This window comes from Ptychodera flava, chromosome 22, assembly GCF_041260155.1.
Source record: "Ptychodera flava strain L36383 chromosome 22, AS_Pfla_20210202, whole genome shotgun sequence".
Lineage (NCBI taxonomy): Eukaryota > Metazoa > Hemichordata > Enteropneusta > Ptychoderidae > Ptychodera > Ptychodera flava.
The window spans coordinates 29,327,966-29,354,084 of record NC_091949.1 but is presented as its reverse complement, the minus strand read 5'-3'; the positions used below and the strand labels follow the sequence as shown (position 1 = coordinate 29,354,084).

Genomic DNA, 26,119 nt, shown 5'->3' with positions numbered 1-26,119 from the left:
ACAGCTATTAAAAGACAGATGTAGTTACATGTAGAAAGAATAAATTCACATATCAAAGAACTGTCTGTGAACTTAATTTATAAAACTTGATGAATAAAACAAGATTCAAATTTAGTCAACATTACTGGCTTTAATGGTTAGTTAAAACGATACATTTCACAGAATGCACCACTATTCTCCTACAGGCTTCAAAATATTGAAATGACTCTAAAATTTTCAAGTGAGCTAAGGACTCTGATTAGCATATTGATTAATGGCATTTAAAATTGACAACAATCAATATAGTCTTCTCCTGTCTAAGTGTAAAAATTCACACTGAGATTGTCAACTCATTCTGGTCAACTCCAGTGATATAACCCTGGTTATCATCCTCAGTTTACATCAGATTCATTGTTGCCATGTTGATATGGCAACCATATCTTTGCAAATGATTGGTCTTCTACTAAAATGTGATTGTGAAAGCTTTCATTCATTGTATCAAAGTATGTATAGAATATCTCATTCTGTATTAGATATGACCATGAACTCTTCTATCCCAGTGTCATACTCCATACCAAGGGTAGATATGGACGAACTATGCCATATGATTGTGTTAAAGTCTACTTGGATAAGAAAGTAGTTTCACTGAAATGGTTGACTCAATAAAGTGTAAAACAAGCTTTGTGGCTAAATAATGTAAAAATGTACCTTGCCTGCAGAGATAGTCTTAATGTTATAAAAAATCATGTTTAAAAATACTACTTTGATACAATGTTTATAAAATTTGTGGTACATGTAATATTTCATAATGTTAGCAAAATACATACTGATTAAATTGGATTTGTGTACACAATTATACATAAAGGGTGACCATTTATAAACACTCGGCATTTGTAAATTGTCAATATTCTGACAATAAGTAAACAGTTGTTTTTAGTAATTTTCAATTGTTTATGTCCTGCATTATGCAGTGTTTTGGGAAAACAAAGCTGTATCCATAATTTGTCACTTTTCAAAAAGAGTTCTATGCTGTTGAGCATTTGTAATATCACTCTCAAAACTAAAACATGGCATTATTGTCTTCTACAAACTTGTAATAGGTAGGTCCTATTCTCAATTGTGACCGGTATAATATGCAAATGGTTATCTCAGGTTACTAGTAAATACATAGTGAGTCACCACAGTGTAACAAAGCATTCGACTGAAGCCAAAAAAGCTATTTATTTTTGTATTACTTTTTTCTCGAAATATGAAACAATTTTTTTTTTCTTTTTCAATAAAGTATTACCATTGGTGATAAGCAGTGTAAGTATTCATATGACATTGCTTGGTGATGTATTGCTGATGTAAATATCTGTATTTCTGTTCATTTCTCTTCTGTCCTAGTACAGTCAAAGTTTTAATAATCTATGCAATTTTATGCTCAGCTTCATGTATGTGGCATTTAGTACAGAGATAAGTGGCGTTGTCATATTTTGATCCATTAAGGAGTCAATTTGATATTATCATAATTCACAACTTTAATTCATTTCATGTTTTTACTGACAATATACTATTTGCATGCATAAAGTTTATCTCCAGTAATAATCAGTAGATGAGCTGATCCTGAGCTAATTAAAGTCAAAATGAGATAATCTTCCATTTTATTAATACTGTGTTCACACTGGGTAAACTGGAAACGTTTTAGAAAAACTGTTTGTGATTTGCAAACATGAAGGATTAATAATTTGCTGTCTACAACTTCCTTGCATCAGAATTTCAGAGAATTGATTTTCCGGTAGCACAGCTAGGCTGTCCAGTTGAGCCACTTTTGCATAGCCTAAGTTTCAGTTATATTTTGTTAATAAACATGGCTGTCCCTGCATGTTTGGTTCAACTTTCGTTGGATGCTTTGTCTGAGCAGACTGAAATTAGTAATTTGACCCGAGCTGCCGCCATAACGAAAGCGAGTTGAACATTATACATGACAAACACCTGCCACTTGAGGGCATTTAAACGTTCCTGTAGTGGCTGTCTGTTCAGGCAGCATATTCCTGATAGAGATGATCCATACACAGGTTTAGGTCTGGCTGGCAACACCCTCTCAAATCTTGAACATTTCAGAACCACTAAAGACCGTCCACATGTAATTTTCATGCCAATATTTGTTCTGAGACATTTCAGAAGCATTTCAATGGATCCTGCCTCTGTGAACAAAATACATGTTTCTTGTGGAAATAAACTCAAGAAAGGAAAGGCAAAGACTTGTAAGCACAATTCTTGGATGATTTCCACCTGATCAATTCTGATCTACTTCAAAACTTCACAGTACATTCATCAAATCATGTCTCAAGTACTTAAACTGAGTAAACACATATTTTGGTAAAATCCAACTGTGTGTATGAGTAAAATTGATAACACAGCATTGTGTTCAATGGGCTGATGATTTTTTGACAGGAACTTTGGGTTGAAAGGTTAAACCAATCCATGCATAGTCAGTGTACATTGAACAACTTCTCAATAGTTTTGTCAGGTCAGCAACTGATTACTGGTCAGTTACTAGCCACTGGTCAGTTACTAGTGACTAGTCAGTTACTAGCCACTGGTCAGTTACTAGTCAAAGGTCAGTTACTAGTCACTGGTCAGTTACTAGTCGTTGGTTAGTTACTAGTGACTGGTCAGTTACTTGTCACTGGTGAGTCACTAATCACAGGTCATTTACAATTCACTGGTTATTTACTGATGACTGTAAATGCTTTGTAAATTCAAATACTCCATCAAATCAATCAATGATTATTTTTGGGATAAAGATACATTCCAGCATCAGTGTGCAAAAACAATTCATTTTACATTTCACTTCAAATGTGTTCATTCTAAAAATGTTGATAATTCCATTTTTTATACCATGTTTAGTTTTAAATGTAATTGATATGTCAGTATTTATGTTGATTTTATGACTACAGCTCATCAGTGGAACATCAAATAAAATGTGTTAAAATTGCATTCCTTTTCTTTATGCAGCTGTTAGCCTCTATAAATGCCTACTGTTACAAATTACAGTATATGTGATTAAATGATATATGCTTTGTCTATGCTGTGGACGGCGGATGATTAATAAGAATGCAACCTAATAGAATCTTGGCTGAATGAATATACGACATACCACTAATTATAACAGTTTTTCTGTTGCTCTAGGTAATAAATGATGCGTGAATCTACAGAAAGAGTAGAAATATTGTTATACAAAAAATTCAGAGAAACCAAAATGAAAGGTTTCTTTCTGTGCTTTGATACACAGTTACTCTATAGAACAAATATGATACAAAAATATTAATTTAAAAAATCAATACTATCCTACCAGTTTTCTCTGTTTGTGAAAGAAAACTCTTGGTTTCACTGCCCTATGGCAACTGTTGAGGGGTTAACTACCATGGTTTGTTTAAGTCAATAGAGGGCAGCCTACAAAAAAAGGAACATCACACAGTATGTACAGCCAGGTAAGCTGAACTGTTACATATGCAGCGAATGCTACTACTACTACTACTACTACTACTACTACCACTACTACTACTACTACTACTACCACTACTACTACCGGTGGTACTACTACTACTACTACTGTCAGTCAACTTGTAAATGTTAAATCTTTGCAATACTGCCATATAACTTGGCAGCTCAATAAAGCGGAGGAAAGTGTTACAAAGAAATCTGGCCACTGTGACACTAACTGAGGTGACAATGTGGCAGGCACTAAGGAGTGATGTCATACAAACAAACTGTGACAAATGAACACCGCTATTATCGGTGAACTTGTCACCATGGTAACTATCAAATAAGGAATATAAAGGAGGCAAGAACTACTGAATGCTTTGGTGTTTAAATAAGGCAAAGTTTTTGAAAGAAAACATCTTTGATATCAAAATTTCTCAAAATTGGAACCTAAAATGACCACTTTCATACACTTGGCCGTAGCAAAGTACGTGACAATAAAAAATGTGACTATAAAGTGTATACGTATAAAATATCAAGTCAAGTAAAAAATTCCAATATTGGATTATTTTGCATAGAAACAATGATACAATTCTGTATACTGATACACTGTATCCAGAACTGATCAATTGCAATATGTTCATGATTGTTGCATAGCTGTTACATGTGTATAAATTCTTGGTACAAATTTTATCATTGAAATGATATTCTTCATTTTCATCCAACAGTATTATCCAGCCACTCTCAACAACTTACTGTATCAGATATCATAGACCTGAAGAGTCTATGCAGGTATTTGTGGATTATCAATGGATTATCTTGGTAATCTAGTTTCATATACAACAGCTTCCTCTAGTGTCCATGTTTCTTGTAATATGCTTCAAGATCCTTTATCAATTGTTGGAGTCTTTCCTCACTCTGGGCACGACCTTTGGCCTGGAAATATACACAAAATGACAGTCACAGATTAGCAAGAAACACAAGCAAAGCAGAAAACACTACCAGAATAAAATTGATGGAGTCTGAAATTGTAATTTATCGATATTAGTATACAATGCAAGATCCGAGGTACATGAATATTCCGCATTGATTAAGGGTCATTAGCATAGAATTTTAATACCGAAACAATGCTCATTAGTGTAATCTGCATATTTGAATATCATTATACCTCGCATCTTGCACTAATAGGATATTAGTGGTCAAATAGATCAGTGTTCTTAGTGCACTGTGTACTTGATGGATTTCAAACCTTTCTCAATCAGTATTTTACCACCTATATACCAGTGTCAGTGTAGTTTTTTGTAAATCTGGCACAACCCACACTGTATAAAATCAATTATTATACACCTATGTCTGTAACCTATGGAGTTTCGTCTTACAGTAAGTTTCGGTATCAGAGGACGCGGAGTCCAATAACTTTGACGCGGAGTCCAATAACTTTAGGTGTTATTGGACTCTGTTTGACCTTTGACCTCAAAACACCTTTACGTCAACACGAAGAAAAAGAAGAGAATATTTTACATTTTTTACAAAAATATACTTCTTAACATTCAGTACTCCACAAAGTAAATCATGGTCAGTCCAAAACTGGTGAATTTGAGTGAAATTATGCTCCTGACATAAGATTTCCACCACGCGCACTGCACAGCGCGGGTTGAAATTTCGTTCTGTGCGCTTACAATGTTATACAAAAAAGGGCCCTGTCTCATTGTTACTATCAGGGGAGGTGTGCGATAATGTATTATATACACTTACAGATCAGGCAAGCTTTGGAAGAGTTACAAAGAGTTGACTGGTAAAACAGTTAGAAAGTTCCTATTACACAATAAATAACTGTGGAAATAAACATATTGCACCAAGGGTCACTTGTAGCAATCCTAACATTACCATTTCATGGACACTTAAACACTGTAAACATCGAATAGAAACCTGATCATCTGATTAGGACTTTTTGTTTCATGTTCCATCAACTTTCAATGCATTTGTCTTGTAATCAAATATCAAAATGATATTCTGTGTAAACACTGCCACACAGAAGCAGCCTAGGAAATATGTGTGCCCCACTCCTACAGTTCAGGTAAAAGTCAGTGTTCTGCTTTACTCTATAGTGATATTGTGGATGACATGATGCTAATTGAGTTAGTTTAACACTAGCATGAATTCTTTTAAAATTTTAGATGTAATAATTCCGTCAACACTTTGCTATTAGAATCAGACATTTAAAAACACAACAACATTCAGCAAGTGTATCAACTATTACCTCATTTTTCAGCATAATTTCCAATCCATCGTACCGCTTTTGAAGCTGGTTCAGTTTGTGTTCATAAAAGTCCTTTTGTTTTTTCAGTTCTTCTTTTAAAGCATGTACTTGCATCTGCAGATCTGTGTATGACAAGGTCATGTCTGCTGTATTTGTGTTCGGCAAAGTTACACTAGGAGTGCCCTCACCGAGCGGTGGTCTCTTGGGAACTTTAGGTGGTGCTGAAGGTGCTGGTCTGATTGGAATCACAGGTGTTTTCCGCAGTGCGACACCATCCAGCGGCTGTTCTGTAACTTCTTTTTTACTGACGCTACCATTACTTTCAATGTCAACAAGCGTATCAATGACAGTCACAGTTCCCATCTGTTTGTTCTCAACACTAGAGGGCAGTGCATCTTTTGCAGAATTTTCAAGTTGTCTTGATGCAGAATCAACACTAGTTGATCTATCAGAGAGCCTCGGTGTTCCTCCAGTAACAAGTGGTTGTAATAAATTACCACTAGGAAGAGGGACAAGGTCAGAGGTCAGCAGATCGGTCACTGCGGTATCAACTGGTTTTGTAGATATTGGAACAGTATCAGAGGTCTTCAGATTTTTTGGCAGCTGTGGACGAGGTGGCGGCTCCTGAACTTTTGATGTTTTCTTCACTTTGGTTGGGTCCTCTCCATACTGAGAAAAATCAATTTGGTCATTTTTAGGAAACATGCCCTCACAGTCCTCGATAAGAAACAGCATTAACATATGACTTAGATTAGCATTCTCCATCAGTGTTTGAGGATCTTCTTTCTCGGAACGGAAAATATTTGGTCCAAAGACAGTAGCTAAGTTTCTAAGTCCCATCTTGTTGCTACTTTCATATTTCTTAACATCATGAAGAAACTCACACAAATACTTCAAGACGTTGTAATTAACACGGGGTAAGAAAGCCAACTGTTTAATCAGTTCCTCTTTTCCTTTCTTTTCATCTTTGCCGGCCAATCTCAGAGTGTCCAGGATTAATGGAAAGTTCTCCCATGGAATCAATGGTTCTGGTAGGTGTCTTAGATAAAGTTTAAGTAATGACGCCACACTGTGAACATCAGCATCTATTTCTTTGAAGTCTGGTTTCTTTCCAATATCATATGCTTCTTGCATCTGTTTTACCAAGGCTGTCCTACCTGCAAGTCTGATAGAATTACAATTCTGTTAATGCAGTATGCACCTCAACACTGAAAGACTTAAACCTTTGCTCAAACTTCCCTCATGGAACTTTCAAGGAATCTCTTTCAAAATCAAGAATAAAAATTGGGGGTCACAAATTTGGCACTATGAAGATAATTTATATTAAATTTACTGAATGTTTGCACAGCGGGTTGCTGAAGGCTGTCCCAAGTGGCTCATTGATATGCCTACATTAATGCAGTACGATAAGATTTTTTCCTTGAGTGCATTATAAAGTCTCCGCCATAGCAATCCCATGATGCTTGTAAATATATCATCGCACATCATACAGCTTCAATAGTTTTTACTTTGATCAAGATTTGCAAATAATAAAGTTATGAAATTACTTGGATAACTCAAAAAATTAGAAAATAAATTAATATGCATATTTTCGTATGGGATGAAATACAATACACCGTTTGATAGCATCAACCACGGGTGAAGTAAGATAAAAGTTTGAGAGTCCAAATATCTGTCACAAAGGTGCTTTCTACCTCAGATCAAGCTATCTCATACTAATAAACAAATATTCAAAATGGTGAGAATATCATTTTGATTACTCACCTGAAAATTCCTTCTTCCTGAAGTCCATTTTCTCTAAGGAATGTCACACAACTCTCAATGATTCCTGGAATTTTTTTAGTGCTTGATGTACTTTCTGCTGTGATAATATCAATTAAATTCTGTCCAAAGACACCTACAACATAAACCCATCATCATATCATGTATGGTTTGTTATGTACATGTGTCTTGTATCAAATGTTACAGGCCCATAGTTTCCATGGTAATACATTGATGATATTGCCAACCCCATCATCATCATGTGACTGAAACTGATGCAGAATCAATTTTGAACTGCATAACAGTGATTCAAATACAGTCTCATGTGCCATTCAATGACAGAAATCATATTATTTCTTTACAAATTTTCCTCTGTCATGGTAATCAAACATAAGGTTGTCATTGTACAACAAATGAGAAATTCTGTCAAAATTATACAGGAGAGGCTTGTAATAAAGACATTGCAGCCTAAACGAAGGCCTGTACATTGTAGAGGCAGGAGACCATTGGCCTCTTGAAGTTGGGTAAATGATCACCTGTCGTAAGGCACATACCAGTAGGCCATTGTTGGGGCTATAATAAAATGTATCTAACTATCATCATAACTTTAAATATACTTGACAATTTACTTCCTGGTGTTTAAACATGCTTTGAGAAGTAGAACCAAAACTTGCGTTTCATGTACAAAACAAAAATAGTGAAAACACATCAAAAGTTACAGCTTCCTTTGAAGATTGGTTTGAAAGCAAAAACATTTTTAGTTCAAAAACGAAAATGATATTTCTATAGAGTTTTAGGCGATTCAAGTTGTATTAATATTTCCAATATATTAAAATTTACATTTTTCTTTCTATAAGTCACACAGACTACAATATCTAATGAGTCAAGATTGATTTCTCTTGACTATATTTTATTGTGTATCTATAAAACATAGCAGTGCTGCTACACATACAAATTATCAAAGTTCTGTAATACCAAACTAAACATGTTGAAAAATTCTTCCAACTGAGTAATCGTACTTTGTTCTCTTTGAACATAGATCATTACCATCACTGCTTGGTGTGGGTAGACTGCATGAAGTATGAATGCAGAAACTGTCTCAATATTTACAATTTCAATTTGTTTCGACAGTGGAATGAAAGAACAAACTGTACTTTGAAATAAATTATCTCAAAAATGCTGACGTTTACTTAAGTGTGTCGACATAACGACAGACAGAATAGAGAATGAATTGATATAGTTCCTGTCCATAGCAAAAATTTGATGCAACAACACAATGTTATTTACCTCAGGCCATGTTGGACCTTCAACTTTTGTAACAACTACATTAATTTATTAGATCATTTTCAGATAACATTATTTCAGACACTTTATATGTTTCCTTCACCCTGAAAGTCACTTGATGCCTTCAAACCAAGATAGATAAGGTGTGTAAATATCTTGGTTCCTGTTTTCCTCAATAAAATTCTACAGGAAATTATGCCTGCCACTTCCTGATTATATAGCATCACATTTATAATAGGATTTGAACACAATGCAATGCACTGTTCATCCTGTTTTTAACAACCCTTATTAGGTCAACGATTCATTCTTAGAAGAGCAAATTCCTTTATTACATCCAGAGGATTTACACTCTACGCATTGTTTTCAGTGACCTTTGAACCACCTATATCACCTTTTGTTTATTTATCACAAAGTAATCATTTTTTACTAAACTGTTAACATACTTTACTGAGAATGTTTTCAAAATTTGGTTAGCTATTTAAAAAAAAAAGATATTTCAACAGTGAATTTTCTTAAACCTTAGCTCATTGTTGCTCACACCTATCAGCATACACATTATTTAGAACAATTGCAATTTAGATAAGTAGTTTGTGATGAAGATACAGCTTGATGTTTTCAACTGACCCTGACTTTGACATTGAGGTAGAATACAGCTAGCTTCACATTTGCCCTCTTGTCTACATCCATGCAAGTTAAACACTTACTTCCTTAAAATAAACACCTATTTAACTTCAAACCTTTCAATGCCTCTTTGAAGTGAGCAAATCAACCACTTCCACTTTTCACATTTGTACAAAGTTTACCTCAAATTCCTTGGTATATATAACATAGCCTTTACAGATGCCATTTCACCTACCTCCTCCAATATGACTGTACATAACCCTTGACTTTCAACCTACCTCCTCCAACATGACTGTACATAACCCTGCGAATCATTCGGACCCACTCATCTCTGTCTGCCTGACTGCTTGACCAAAGTAAGAAACTTTCATGGTTTGGTGTGATTCTCTGCTGGCCTTCGCCTGATGATAAATAATACAACATACAACATTATAACACATCTCATGTAAACCCCTGTTGTGGTTCAAAGATAAATGCTGATACATGCAAAGAGCAAGTTACTGGTCATCAGTTTCCAAAACTGTGAACAGATTATTATAACAGTTCGGAAAAACTTGACTTCAGAAATTTGAAAGTGCAATCTAGGCATGCACACATTCTGCAACACTTAAAGAAGATGGCAGTTTTGTGTGTGACAGAGACGAATAATGACAACTGAGGAACTTCTCAATTTTTTCAACAAGAAAATTTGTTACAAAACACATATTGCCACAAATATGTCGATAAAATAGTTTATTTCCCTCTGCCTATGGTTTCATGAAACAGACTGTTTTGAGGTGACTCTCAGACCCTAGGGCAACAAAATGTATGATGTTACTTTCATGACCAGTCAATATGTGTACAGTATATATTTAACATCTTCAGAAGAAAAAATCCATTTAATAAACAACTGACGGTAAACATGATCACAAGGGGCTTCATAAAGACATAAGTATGTAGTCATTCCAAAAGAAAAAGTTAAATATCGATGGAAATTCTTGGCATCTGCTAAACCATACTTATGCAGTTAATACTTGTTCTGTCAATGCCAATATATGACCATTGATAGACCATTAATATACCATTCAAGTTGCAAGACTTCATACCTCGTGAGACTTTATAACAACATACTTGTCTCAGAATATAGAATACATTAATATTTGTTACAAAAACTATTGTTCTGATAGAATGTCTCTCAACAACAAACAGGGACCTGAACTTAGAAATTTGTGGAGTAATGACATGTCTTACATCTTCCATGCTGCTGCAGAAATTACAGTACTTAAACAGTGGCTGCAAAAATTTGTGTTTACTTTAAATTGCTACTACCAGTATTATCAGTGGCTGTGAGATGAGCTCAGTGAGACTAGTGACAACTCTGTACAGTTTAACAGGAATTTTCCCGAACGGAGCCAGTCGTAATGTTGCAGTGTTTTCCTTTTTCTGAGGTTAGTTCCCTATAACTTCTGAATGCTTGAAGGAATAATGTGTTTTTTGCAAAATAAGCCAATTTTGACTAGTGGTTTAACAGTGGTATGAATATTGTAACCGGTAGTATATATTAAATGTTATGAGCATGTGATCTGATGCCTTAAATATCATTCTTGGTGACACTTGGAAAGGTTTAAATTTTAATATTAATGGCTGCTCATCTCAACCAAGCTGGAAATCACTGGTAATTGTGGCAATTTCAGGTCAACTTGTGACCTATAAACCAGTAAAGCTGGAGTAATTTCCAATGTATGTCAGTTGTTAAGTTTTTATGGGATTAACTCAAGGAAAGTTAAATTATTCTCAGTGTTACTTGTTCTCTGTGTTGGTTGACTGAGGATGGTGCCTTTTTTGATGGAAATTTAAATACTTGCAAACATAAAACATATCCGCAAGACTGTATCAACAGACAGCACAAAATATCCATCCATTTGTGGATGAATAATAATAAAAAAACCCCCAAAATATTAGAACCAGACTTCAAAAGAACATTAATAAAAAAGTAAAAACAGCATATTTCTGTAAAGTTTAGAGTTCAAATTGGAGATTACATGGTGAAATACAATGTATACTGCTCCACGTTTGTTCAATGTGAACTCAGAGTCAGACGTTCACTCCAGTCAATTACCATTAAATTTGCTATATAGGGCCTAGTAAGAGTCTACTTAGCTACAGTGCAATAATAAGCTAGGGCTAAAGCATCAACAGCCAATCAGAAAAACCCACCGAAATTGGCCCCCGGGCTACAATTTATTACAGCTAGAATTTGTTATTCTATGTGTTAATTTCTCTGAAAGACACATATCATAAATTTGCTCAACGGAATTTCTTCTAATGTACTACTTGATTCTTTTTCAAGATTTAGTTCAGTCTGTTTTTTGTCACAAGGAATTCCCCCTCCTGGCACAATATAAAACAAAAAGTAAAAATGTTTCAAAAAGATCAATAATTATAAAAAAAGATGAAAAGTTACCTGGTACTATTTCAAACAAATACTTGCTCGGTTCATCTGGGTTGAACTGATGTACGTTTACTTTGTTTCCTGGTAAGTAAATGCTACCCATCTGCTTATTTTCATCCTCTTTGGTGAAGTATTTCATTTCTTGGCCAACTAGAATAAACCACCTCTTTTGCCAGTTTTTGACCATGCCTCCCTGCTTCTTGAGCCATCCCGAGTGTATCACCTCCGGCTGTAGTGTTGGTCCTAAATTCATACTCACAAGTTTACCATTGACGGATTTTCTGCTAGGATATAAGAATTGTGTGAATGAGAAATTTACATATAAAGGAGGATGTAAGGCTATATTTGAGTTGTTTCTGTTTACTTAAACTCTTGCTATAATTTACAAATTGATGTTGAGGTGACATACTACTCAAAACAAAGGGATCTAAAGTACTGGTGCCCGGCACTATTACCAAGATAGGAACAAACTTTGATCATATCGAACCCGGAAGTTGACTTTGCGAGATTGAGTACGTCAAAACGTTTACGTTTGACGGATACTGATTTACAGAGTAAAAAACAAATAAAGTACCATAAAAGTTGAAAAACTTGATGATGGTAAATAACGCACCAACCAGCAACGCGACAGACGTCTGTCGCGGACGTGCAGATGGATGAGTTTACTTCGGTTCACGGGTCCTGGGCCCTCTTGTCAAAAAATATTAAATCTCGCGAAGGATGAGAATTTACGTGACTTCACAGTGAATTCATGTTGAGATGCCCTAGTCAATTATCTAACCAATCATATTTGGATTATTCCAAGTTATACAAGGGGTGGGTAATGGAACCAACTTTATATTTCAACGGTATTTTTTGTTTTTCCTTCCGCGATTCACAAAATGTCTATTGAAATATAGAAAATCTGTCATACACCATTTGTGTACCAAAACATGCATCGACAGCACAATATTTAGAATTCGGAATCATTCGATCATGCTCGTAAAAAGTCGTACATACCGGCGGCTGTTATTGCTGGAGGATCAACGTACAACCATTGCTCTTTGCGTTGAGCCCGGTTTTCACTATATGGAAATTTTGAGCGAACTGAGCGTTTTGTTGTTAGGACTCACTCTACTACGGTATGTCAGACACATCGATGAAGTGACAGGATCTTTTTTGTGGATCAACGAGTATTTATGAAAAGATTCTTCGTCGGATTTGTCGGAATAATGTGAAAATTGGATCTGGACTGTCGACTTAAGATTGTGGGGTTTCCTCAGAGCCTCGCAAACACAACAATGTGATATCGAAGTTTACTTGTACCGCGGTAGTATACTGTTATAACAAGGGATACTCTCCTAGCTTTACTTGCAGACACCAATTTTTGCCCGTTATCGTGGATTATAACGCCTCAAGACAACAAAGAACTAATTGATACAAATCTATGTTGTTGTGTACAGCCGATGACATCCCGATTCTGCCCTCCCGATTCAGTGTAGTGTGCGAAAGTGAACTTTGAATTCTACGTGGCTGGTGTTTGGGTAAACCGAATCGGTCGATCAGAATAGATGTTTGTACTCCCATCCTAATACCGGATCTCTTTATAACTGAAATGTTTGGTGGAGTGTAACAGGTATGTATAAAACCGTATAGTTTTGTCACAGTCCGTGATAGAGGGACTGTGGTTGTATTTTTGAATGAGGGCGAAGCTGATTGTGATCTATGCAGGCTTTATGTCACTGTGTGTTTCACCGGGAGAGGTGGGCTAAATAGACGTAATATACGTTATAGTTTGGATCAAGAATGACTCAATTTCGATTTTGAATTATGTAAGTGTTATAATATTGGTTAAAATGTTGCCATATCATAACTAGAGGGTGTGGTCTACTCCCTGACTCACTCTGTACCATTCTAATAAAAGCTGAAAAAAAAAACTATAAATAAACATACGATTGACAAGAGTAGTAATAAAAATTAATCAGGATTATCATATTGTTTCTGTAATTATTAATAACGGTACAGTATGTTGCAAAATTGAATTAGCTGGACTGATGTAGGATACTTTGTGAAATTCTACCTCAAGGTTTTGGTTATGTGGAATCACTATAGATTATTGCTGTGCAGTCTCACATGATTGCTGAGAGAAAAAAAAATACAGGCATTATTGTGGTGCATAGAAACCAATATTTTCACTTTCATCCGTACAAGGCTTTTGAACAACTATTTCTAAACCGTCTCATTTAATTGAGAAATTTATTTTTCATGTTAAAGGAAAAGCAAAGAAAGAAGTATGAAAAGGGCCAGACAGATTCAACTCTACTTTATTCGGTTGAAAACTTTGCAAACATATTTGTCTACAAATTTCCAGTTGTGCCTCACTTTTTATATTAATGTCAAAAATTACATGCGAGTAATACCTCTGTTGCTGCCTATTCGTCTGACATATTATATCATGTTGTGCCCCACTCTTCAACACAACATGACCTATCACATCATGTTGTACCCTACTCCTTATAGTCTACACAAGTTGTGGAAGTAATAGGAGTACAGATCTCAGCTTTTATAATGTTCAGTAAGGCACACTGGACGAAAGAGGGAAGTCTTCCCCATTGGGAGAAAAATTGAACCCCATGATCCTGATATGGAGACTTTTTTTGACAGAATAGTTCAGCACAATTTAATAGATATTTGTGCATTTAGAAAAGTGTACTACCAGTGTGTTCAATATCAAATTTGAGGGTGGGTTTACCATCGTTCTGAAAAAGTTCACCATTGCTATCTTTGTATAGTTTCACATTTATTCAACAATAGTGATATCTTGTAGAAAAGAAATACGACAAATTGTCACTAACAGGAAATACATGTATGTATTTCAGCTATGTGGATCAAGTCCATTTGTTATTAATGTCAAATTCATGTCCCAGAATTCAATCATTAACACTTTAACCTGTTACACATCTGGGACATATTCTCTGAGAATTCTTCTTATAAGAGAAAAACTGCAATGGGAAAGCTGTATCAAAGTACATGTACCGGTAACATTGTAATATTTCTAGGATGTCTCTCCATTGGGAGATTTTCTCTCTTTTGGTCTAGTGTGTCTTGTGTATTAGCTTGTATTCACAGTGCCAGTAGCTTTAAGTTTGAATTTTTCAGTGTTTTTTTTTCAACTTCAACAACAAATTTCTAATTCTTACTCACCACAGCATGTTGAGAAAGTCAAACACAGTATTTATCTTGTCAACTCAGCCTGTACATTGTAGACTGCATCATTATTGCTTATATTTGAATTCTTGTCTGGACTAGATGTCAAATGTAAACAATAACAGTGCATTTTACATAAAGTGATTCAATGTGCTTTGAGGAATAGAAAAATAACTTGCTATTGACAACAGTGAAAAATCATCAACAGTTACAGCTACTGGCCTTTCAAAAGAGCGTAACTGCCAATAAATTGTAGTAGATGTTTCAAATGTAAATTTGTAAATCTCAATGTGAATGGGATACTCTTTATCTAATTGTGTCCACAATTGAAATTGTGAAAAGAATTTTTAAAAATGTATATTTTTAGAAATCAGTTTGAAAAGTCAATGTACCCAGATTATCACTGCGAGAAACACTAATGTTCCGTACACTGTGATAATCAGGGTCAGTAAAAGTCACCATGTTTGTGTATCATTTTACGGAACTGTCAGGTCAATAAAAGATAGTATTTGTTTTTTGGTCACGTCTGTTCAAATAAATATACTATATATAGTACTGTGTACATGCATATTAACTATGTTACACTTTACAAGGGTGTTAGCCAACTTGACATCATGACCTGATAGTGACATATGAACTTAACTATATCATGATGTAAGCTTGCAACACAGTGACTAGATCTTTACACCTATAATCAGGGGTTTCATTAAGAGCCTGCAGCCGGCGAAATTGACCGGTTACTCTCAAGATTTCGCCGGCTACTTTTACGGAAAATTTGAACTCTTTTATAGCTAAAACATTTTTCATCTTCTGAAATGATACGGACAAGTTTCACAAGCTGTGTAATCAAACTTTTCAACTGCTTTTATGTGAAACAAAATGTTTTGTGGCACAGTCTTGCTATACTGCCTCAATAAAAATCGGAATTGCAACGGACGATGCTATTGGCTACTTGAATTGCTTATTCCTATGTGGTGACCTTTATATAGGCCAATGAAAACGTGCATACTATACCAGTCTGCCGTCGTTAGCTCAACTCAAAATGGTCCACGAACAATTGAAGACGGAAGCTATCGCAAGGTCAAACTTCGCTGTACGATCTTCGGTTTTGGAGTGGACCAAGAAACAAGAGAAGGATAATTACGTGGATTTAAACTGTTTTCGAAGGCAATGACCTGATTTTTTTCTCACGAAAAAACTTCCCGATTACAGTTCGAATTTTAGTAAGCCAACGTGCGTTGCACTGCGGTAGGCGTAAATGTAAAGGTATATAACCAGCTAGACGTATGATATGTACTGCTTTTTGGTCTATCGACGCCAATAACAACGTCGCCCAGAATGGTTAAAATACGACCAGACCTCTAAATTCACTTCAAAAGCGATCGTCAGGTTAAATGCAAATGTGAGTTTCTGAATGTACAAATTTTCATATCTTATGTCAAGGTTCTTACTTTGCATACCCATATAGTCAAATAACCTTGAGGATCTTTGATTCTATTCGCGAAATATGGTAATGATTGTTAATGTTTATCATCATTGTTATATAAATTACCCTTTTTGCCTCCCCGGTGGTGTAAAAGTTCATCATCTACAGATTTCCCTACAAAACATCAGGGTTCTTAATTTTAAGCATAACATTAAACATTAATGAAAAGTTTCTCATTTACTGTGCTTAAAATACGAGTGTTTCATCCAGGGTGGCATCAACAAGGGGGATTTTCCCCCTTTACCAGAAAATGGGGGGGGGGGGGGGGGGGGGGGGGGGGGGGGGGGGGGGGGGGGCATTTCACCAGTTCATGTGTTCTACGTGTACCTCTAAGGTGTGACTGGCACCATTTCATTGGGGGAGTGGTCCCCTTTGACAAATTAATTTGGGGTGCCAACATTTCAACAGAGGGGGAATCCCCTATCCCCCTGTCTAGATGTAACACTGTAGGCCTATAATTTAATATTATCTACATATCAAATTTATGTCATTAATAATTAGTGAATTATTATAGTTTACCTTCTAAAAGCATAGAGGCTCTAAAAACTTCAGTTTTCTTTGTTCAAAATATCGTCAACATTACCACATTTTATCATTTTTAATTATAAATTATCATATTTAGGCCTAATCTCCCAGGAAAATGGCTTTTATGAGATGAACACAAATTGCCCCAGAACACTCCTGACAATTCTCCTGAAAATACTATCAAGTGACTGTGAGCTGTAAAAAGTGAATTTCAGCTCATTTTTCAGGGTTTCCGGCCTTCGGGACTCCCCCCGATGACTGCTTTGTGGTCATGGCAGCTGCAAGCCGCCTACTTTTCCATTCTAGCCCCCTACTTCGAAACTTAATGAAACCCCTGATAATGTTACAATATGCAATCATGAAATGCATAGCATTTGGTCAAGAGTGCAAGTACATGTAACAACAGCAATATTTATTTGTAAAGTTTGTACCATTTAGGATCATGGTTGACAAATTTTAAAGTAGGATTTACTTTTATAATTTAGTTGGTTTAATAAAATAGACATTGACAGGTTATGTAAGGGTCAATCCTCTGTACAAGGGAAAAGAACAAAGTTTAGAATACTCTTGTATTTTGTTTGTTACTGTACTTGGCATACGTGTAACAAGTAGTTAGTAAAACATCAATCAAGTCACCATTAAATGGTCTTCTGTGTGAACAATTGTCAAAAAATCACCTGGCTTACAGATCTATACTGTGTAATCATATTTATATTAACTTATTCTCTAGGTTTAATTCCAGATGTCAGTTGTCACTGATTTTAAATCTGTGATATTCAGTCTCACATTGACCATTCCATGAATCTCACAGACAGATCTGAGAGATACTAATTTTTTTGGGGTCAGATGTTGTTTTGTTCTGGTTCAAGGGATAAACTTAACTACTTTGGATCAAATGGTGTCATGTCGTTCAAAAATTCATGTGATTAACTCAACAAATAAACATGTTGAACTTTGGTCCCGTTACTATGATACTGTATTCCCCATTTAAGTATAACAGATTAGCCATGCATTCAAACCAAGTACAAAGCACTGATGAAGCAATCTTTCTGGATTCCTGTTGCATGTAATGAACATGCACTGTAGCTTTGTTAGTATTAAGATATTAAATTAATGATGATAAAATAGTTACCTATTACTAATTTTCCAAATATTGGCTTTAAACGTAATATGCAATTTATGAAATACAAAGTAATTTATATTTATGGATATGTGTGCCACTCAAACATTCTATGATATGCAGTGTAGTTGTAGCATTACTCTGTGATATTTCTACTTTCACTCATAACCCTCTTGGTTTTACAGATTTGTAAAAACTTGGGTGTTTGTCTTCAAAGTTGCTTGTGTCACTAAACCTAGGAGTTTTAACATCTTTAAACAATGGGATAATACACTAGGGATGTTTAAATGTCTTGTTGAACATGCAGATTGTCTCGGTAGGTTTCATGGTGGATTTTGGCCAAGGCAGACAATACAGTGTTTGTCATCCAATGTGTAACAATAGTTTAGAAAGAACATGCCCAGACATGGCCAGTAGCCGTGGTTTAAAAGTTGTGTAATAATCCATTTGTCAAGATTAAACAGTTAACAATAGCATTGTTTGGCATCCCAATAACTCATTTATTGTGGTGTGCATATACCTGTAGGTAGATGAGGTCTGAACAAATATATTTTCAAATCTGACTTAACATCATCAAAATTACTGTACATGCAATCCCCTTATAAATCAGATTGATGTAGCAGATCGTGAGTTTGAAATGTGAAGTAAAACAGAACCAGATCGTTACTTTGTTTGTACAGTACACCTTCCTTACAATATTTGGTGTGAGGAAAGTTTTGTGTAAAAGGTACCAAATAGTTAAATTTATGACAACTGGCTGGTCACAGTGGTGATATCTTTTAGAATTTATGAAAGACATACTAGTATTAGTAAACACTCACCTGACCTATTCACGCATTATGTGTAAGATACAGACAACAATGAATAACTTGTTTCCTAAATTTCTCACTAGCATTGATATTGTTGTATTACCTACTTTGTTAAAGTCCTAAAACTATATTTGTATGGAAGTTCCTAGCCACTCCTTTGAGTTTGTGATGATCTGTGACCCTACAGAAAACTCTAGCATTCTGTATCGTAGACTTTTGAATTTATCAGATACATTGTAAAGCAACTATTTGTGCAGGTATTATCACTACTTAACACATGTGTCTGAGTTATGAACGTGCACCTGTCAGTTAGTTACTGGGCAATGAGAATATTTAAGTGGTACATATATGTGATACACTTGGCAGTAGCAAAGTACTGAGGTACGATATATCATAGACACATAAAGAGATTAGAATATAATGGATTAGTCTTTGTGTTAGTTTGTAATCCTGGTACACAGTGATTGGTTGGTGGCCATGATTGGTGAAAATTCTGTTGCTCTGCAGTTTCTTAGTTTGTTCACAATTTCAAGTATTGATTATTGGAAAACCATGCATGCCTGTGTAGTACATGTACGTATATGATTGCTTTCGACATGATAACTTGTAAGTAAGGTTGTTTAGCTTTTTGAATACTATGGAAAAATGATTTCAGTGTTAAATGTGTGTTCATTATCATTGATATAGGGTGTGAAGAAAGAAGTCTATGGAGAGCATATGTAGAATTTGATTCACCTTCATGTACCTACAATGAGTTTTGTTAGAATACATTCTAGTCTAGTCACTTGAAGTGCAAATTAATGTGACCCACTTTTTATCACTATGTTGTTGTTTGATTATTGATTGCAGTTGGGTTTAACATTTGTTTGTAGTCTGGGCTGTGTAATCAACAATAAACTGAATTCAGGGCCTTAAATTACAGTCAATCTCCTACTTTTATTACAGCAAAGCAATAAAATTTTAAATGGTCCAGTAGACAAAATAGTTCTTTTGACAAATGTTAGAGTACTGTAAAGACATTAGGGTGAGAGAGTTCTTCACAATACATTTAGTCTGACTGTTTCTAGGAAACCAAAATCCTCACCTCTTTATTTTGACAAGACTTACAGAAATAATGTGTATTTCATACTCATAAAAGTGTCCATGATCAGCAAACTGCTTATTCACATTGATAGCGAGTTTTTGTTTAAGTGTGTCAAACAAGGTCAATAACTTAAATTGCATCACTGTCCCTGAATCTGCCATCTCTATTTTTGTTCACTTAGCAGCCAAGATGCCAGTATTAGACGGCATTCCGGTGTCAATCCAGGATGCCCTGGAAGTCCGGGATGGACCGCTACAGGAAGAGGAGATATGGAGTGTGTTATGTCAGAGTTCAGAATCCTTGCAGGATCTTTTCCTTAAAGGTAAAACAATTCAGCTTATTGATAGCTTTTTGAGAAGCCTGGCTCCCGGCCAATCTGATTAAAATTAGATGTAGAGTACGGCGACGTCTATACTTACACACTGTTCTCTCACTGTCGCCTCTTACTACTGAGAGGCGACAGCAAGAGAATACCGTGTATTTATAGACGTCACCATACCCTATATCTAATTTTAATCAGATTGGCTTCCAGCTTAAGTTTTCAAATGTGCGCTCTCGCGTGTGTGCGACTTTCTATGGACACAATCACAAAACCACAGCCTGGTTTAATCAGCACAAATGTCCTTGACGTTTCAGTAAATTTGTGCAAATGAGTATTCTGTGCAAATGAGTAGAACATATCTGTAGCATGATGTAATGGCGTCCACTAGTTTCCAACAGATTCTGGCAAGAATGAAACTTTAAAGTCAGGCATTAGTGTAACAGCGTTGAATATGAAAACACTTTATGAAGCCGCATCGTCTTTGTTACATTTAATGACTCGTTCACAACACGAGTATTTTGCATCAAATTTGATGGAGGTTTCTTGAAATATAATTATGCGTAATTCTTATAACAAAGCAGATACATATGTGTATCCATGCTAAAGCATGAATTTTGTGGTTTTAGATGCATTTTGCTGCAAAATTATTCTGGAAGCGTGTGAACTTTGTGGAGTTGTCACAGTTAATTAAAATCCCAGCCGTTATGTTGGGAAAGTTTTACAAGTATTGCGGGCTACAATTTTTCAAAATATTTATGTATTAAATATGCTAAATCACTATACAAAGACACTTTAGGAGCTTTTTTGCTAAAATTAACTGTAAAAGTGAAGGATATTTAAAAATTGCATTACACAAAATATTAATAATGAAAATAGGTATTCATAAGTGTCACTTGCCATTCCAAACATTTGCTACATACACTGTACATATTTGTAACATCATATTTGCAGGTGGTAATTAAGCAATAACCCCCGCCGCAGGAGGGTATATACGAGATTTTGGCACAATGTGCGACATATAGCATGAGCTAATAGGCGAGTGCTATATGGAGCGAATTGTACCAAAATCGAGTGTATACTCGACTGCGAAAGGGATTATTGCTATTATATTATATCAACTTGCGTGTCTTTGTTGTTTTACTTGGGTATTTTCATCACTCTAAGCCCCAAATGCAGAAAACGGACGTCTGAGAGATTGAACGTTGGAAATTCTGCGCCCGAGACCGAGCATTTTTATAAGTTGGGGTTTCGTACAGGCACACAGTATCCTACGATATATACGCATTACGTTCATATCGACATTGCATTTTATTCGCATGCAACACGAACACTATACACTATATACTTGTCAAAAATAACTGCTGCAGTCACACAGAAAATGGGTCAGGAGTTCAAATCAAAAGAAAAAAGTAACAATTTTTTTCGTAAATTTACATAAGAAGAGTAGTCCTGGCTTTTTTGGCATACTAAAAATAGATTTGTCTCATTCTGTACCGCATACGCGTATACAGTATACGTCGACGGTCGCGACATTCAGAGATGGCACTGTGAAGTTACAGGATCTATTTTTGATGGATAATTTGGACGTTAATTGTACCAGAAAACAAACAGTTTTGAAATAATCCGGACTTGCGATGACTGCAACTGTGATGAACAGTTGTGCAAGATGGATGTCATGTCTGTATGTTGCATAAGTTGAATAAAACATCTCTGTTTCATTGAACAAACTGTACTCTTTGAGACCAAAAACAAAGCTATTTTTGTTTTTCTATCTTCATCTTCTCACGTGTAAGGTTTTTACAGATTCTTTCCTTCTCTCTAAATCTTCTTTTTTTCTGTGATGACTGCTGTTGCCGGTAACACAGAAAATCGGTCAAATTATGACCATGTAAAAATGACTTTGTCAAATGAACTAAAACTTATCTATGTTTTGAAACATGCTGAAATTGATATCTACAAATTAAGCAGGGGTAAGCTGGTAACACTGTTCCATAAAATATTGGTACCCTAAGCTTGCTTATACCGTTATAGTGAAAATTTTATTTGAAATCAGCCATTGTGTTCAGTGTGTGTTCAGTAGTATGGTACAGGTGATGTATCACTGCTTTCCAGGATGAACCTAATTTTAGACAAATTACCTTTGTATCCCAAATACTAACAAGAACAGTGCATATCCTATATTCAATAAAGGCTGTTTTGAAAAAAAAATTGATTCTATCACACAGAATAGACCAGCAAAGTACCTCAAAAATCACATTAAATGGTTCATAAAAATCAAATAGTGAAATGTCAGGATGTCCTAAAGTATTGCAAAAAATACCACATTACAGTGTGACAGTTACATCTACATAAACAAAACAATAGTGTATTTGATTGTTGTTTGACACCTATTTGGAAATCAGCTTTTGAAAGCGCTGGCTAAAAATTTGTACCAGCTGTTGCTTCATTTGAATATGATTACAATGTTTAAATTATTTTCTGTATTTGGTTATGTTGTGTATTTTTCAGATCCTTTAGCAAATTTTTATATGCAGAAAATATTATTATTTTCATGTGAAATTTTCATTTTAAATAATCTAGAAAGAATAATACTTGGAGACCCCATTCTGAAATGAGTCCAGTGGTGTTATTTAGCATGTAAATGAGAATAACAAACATCAAATTGGCTAATTTAAATGTCAATAGTCTGGACTATCCTGTAGTATGAGCCAACCAGCAAATTTTTCTTGTTGGAATTTTCTCAATTGTGTACAGAAAATCATATATGCAAAAGTTATTTGCAGCATATTTAAGTAACAAAGATTTCCCTTTGCAAATGTAATAACCCCATATACCAGTAATATTCAGTTATTCTTTATTTAACTTTCTCAAGTCCAATGTTTTTGTTGTGATAAATGTAAAAAATCTGACAATTTCAAATGTAGAAGAGTTAATTTATTCATCATGAGCTCCTTCAGAACTTAGAATACCGGTACAAGAAGGGGAAGTAAATAAATTTTGAAAAGTTTTTGATGTCATCATTCTGTCACAGTATTTTCAAACTTCTTAGACATTGACGAGTACACCTACGTGTACGTTCATTGTTCATGTATTTATCTTGAATTTAGTGGAAAATACTGCAAGATCTAGATGTAAAAATGTAAACTCATAGGCAGACATTATGTCATCATATCAGGAAACTTTAACCCTTTGAGTACCAAAGTCAATTTCTGTTGCTTTTGTAAAATATACCCCAGTCAATTTTTTTTCAGATGTCTGTCGAAACTTTGATATGAAACTGAAGCAATGAATTTTGATATCTAATTGGTCCAAAATTTTCAAAAATTTACAAAAAATTCATAAAAATTTGTAAAATGTTCCGTAAAATTTTGATAGGAAAAGTTACAGCCCTCACAGGGTTAAAAACCATTTAAAATTTAGTAGTGAAGACTACATTGATAGCATTATTTGATAGTTTGACAACCAAAGGTTCAGGGTGTACCCTTCTTTTCCTCAGCAAAAACTGGAAACAATTGTAATTATATTAAAATTAAACCCTCAACTGTATTAGATGTGTTTTAGGAGTTTGACGGAGTAAAGCTTCAACAGATTTGTTGTAGACTCAATCAATGACCTGATTGAACTACAATGTTGTAAGTACATTGCTATGCTATCCAATTACAGTTAGAAGGTCAAAGGTTAAAAAGTCATGTTTGACTCCAAAGATTACAAGTCCACATTCCCATTAGATGGGGTAATCAAAATTCTGTGAATGTGGAGAAGTGATTTCAAGCTTGTTTTATTAATTATGCACGTAATATCATCACTAGATTTTCCCAGATATTTTAATCTAGTCATTAAATTCAAAAGAGTGATATTTGACAATTCTGATACGAATATTTACGGACAGATACCAGTGATAGGTTACCATTAGATTTCAGCGAATTTCTGAATTTTTTGCAAAATTTCATCATTTCATGATTGCTGAAATTTGACGTCCAGCAAAATGGCTTAAAACAGACAATGATTTGAACATCAGTACACAACTGATACAAAAACTGGTCCGGACGCTGTCTATATTCAGGACAATTGTCAGGACAAGTTTCCTCAACAACAGAAAGACTGCAATCCAATCCTTCTGTTCTTAACGGAAAAATAGGACATTTCATAGAAATGAACCTTTTTTTATACCTTGTAAATACCATTATATTTACTGTAAACCAACTACATGTAACTGAAACAAAGACCAAAATGGTACCAGTGTCTGTGCACATTCTGCTGTGTCATAGTCATTACCATTGAAATCAGGATATTACCTCCAGGACGCTAGAATTCACCAGATATGAACTGTAAATGCTCACGTGTTTCATTGTATATTGCAGTTATGTGTAAATTTGATCCTTTGACACATGTTTGCAACTTCATTGAAAGTATTATGATCAACATAATGAACAATATTCACCACAGATTAAACTCTATAGGTCATTAAGTATTCAAATACGCAATTAGCTGAAATAGAAATAATTAATTTCTTTGACTGCTGTCATTGTATCACCACTTTATATAGCAAGTGTAATTGCCTTTGGTCAAGTCCTTCAAACTATATATTCCAAACTTTGAAAGCTCATTACATATGCAAACTATTAATTAGCTGACATGAAAACTTAAGTGCGAAATGACTTTCAATATTGGTATATTATAATCATCAATATACATAGCATGTTATGCCAACTTTGATCAAATAAATCCAAGTATATATCCCTAATTAGGAAAGTTCATTAAATACACAAATTAGGAATTGGCTGAAGCAAAAATGCTTAACGCCTTTCAATAATGTTAGCCTACATAATAGTATCTTTAATGTACATAGAAAGTTTCATCAATTTTGGTCATGTAAATTCAAATATATATCCCTAATTTCAAAAATTCATTAAATATTCAAATTAGGAGCTGGATGAAGTAAAATGCTCAATGACTTTAAGTAACGTCGTATCATAGTATCTTTAATGTACATAGCAAGTTTCGTCAACTTTGGTCTAGTCAATACAGATAAATATCTCTGACTATGAAAGTTCATTAAATATGCAAACAAGGAATTGGCTAAAGTTCAAATGCTTAATGACTTTCAATAATGTTCTTTCATAGTATCTTTAATGTACATAGCCAGTTTCGTCGACTTTGGTCTCGTCAATTCAGATAAATACCCCTAATTAGGAAAGTTCATAAAATATGCAAATTAGGCATTGGCTGAAGTAAAAATGCTTAATGACATTTAATAATGTTCTATCATAGTATCTTTAATGTACATAGCAAGTTTCATCAATTTTGGTCGTGTAAATTCAAATATATATCCTTACTTTCAAAAGGTCATTAAATATTCAAATTAGGATTTGGATGAAGTAAAAATTCTTAATGACTTTCAATAATGTTAAATCATAGTATCCTCAATATGCATACCAAGTTTCGTCAATTTTGATCAAGTAAATTCAGATATATACGCCTGATTAGGAAATTTCATGAAATATGCAAATTAGTAATTATCTTTCACATCAGCCCTTTAATAACTTTCATAGCTGATATATCTTTATGTGATCAACATTTGTAGCAAATCTCATCAAATTGCGTGCCATTGTTCTCAATGTATATCCGTTTTTGCTAAAATCATTAATTATGCAAATGAGCAAAAAGTAAGCAAGCCACACCCACCAAAAACTAATCAGCTCTTACCATTTGCAAACTGAATCTATGTACCAGATTTGATTCTGATCTGATGAGCCATTTTTGAGATATTGAGCCCACAGACA

General features: G+C 34.8%; 2 protein-coding genes across 8 annotated transcripts in view; one reads left to right on the top strand and one right to left on the bottom strand.

Moving 5' to 3' along the window:
* Positions 1 to 1,220: 1,220 nt before the first annotated feature.
* Positions 1,221 to 12,557, bottom strand: LOC139123140 (rho GTPase-activating protein 24-like). 6 transcript variants are annotated; one of them, XM_070689162.1, is made up of 6 exons: positions 12,418 to 12,557; positions 11,817 to 12,085; positions 9,652 to 9,774; positions 7,472 to 7,604; positions 5,708 to 6,872; positions 1,221 to 4,383 (listed from the first exon to the last, which is right to left on the bottom strand). In XM_070689162.1, exons 2-6 carry the CDS (start codon positions 12,055 to 12,057, stop codon positions 4,300 to 4,302), a joined length of 1,746 nt encoding a protein of 581 aa, XP_070545263.1. In that variant the 5' UTR covers positions 12,058 to 12,085; positions 12,418 to 12,557; the 3' UTR covers positions 1,221 to 4,299. The 6 variants fall into 6 exon arrangements, with proteins under 6 accessions (XP_070545263.1, XP_070545269.1, XP_070545264.1 ...); XM_070689168.1 differs by having other exon boundaries at positions 11,817 to 12,088; positions 12,422 to 12,516; XM_070689163.1 differs by having other exon boundaries at positions 12,379 to 12,514.
* A 282-nt stretch (positions 12,558 to 12,839) lies between these two features.
* Positions 12,840 to 26,119, top strand: part of LOC139123139 (tyrosine-protein phosphatase non-receptor type 13-like) — a 72,527-nt gene continuing 59,247 nt past the window's right edge. The window contains exons 1-2 of one of the 2 annotated variants that reach the window (XM_070689158.1): positions 12,840 to 13,419; positions 20,196 to 20,336. In XM_070689158.1, coding sequence (XP_070545259.1) covers positions 20,204 to 20,336 — 133 coding nt within the window. In that variant the 5' untranslated portion in view covers positions 12,840 to 13,419; positions 20,196 to 20,203. The remainder of the gene's footprint in view (positions 13,420 to 20,195; positions 20,337 to 26,119) is intronic. The other variant, XM_070689159.1, reaches the window with a different exon arrangement.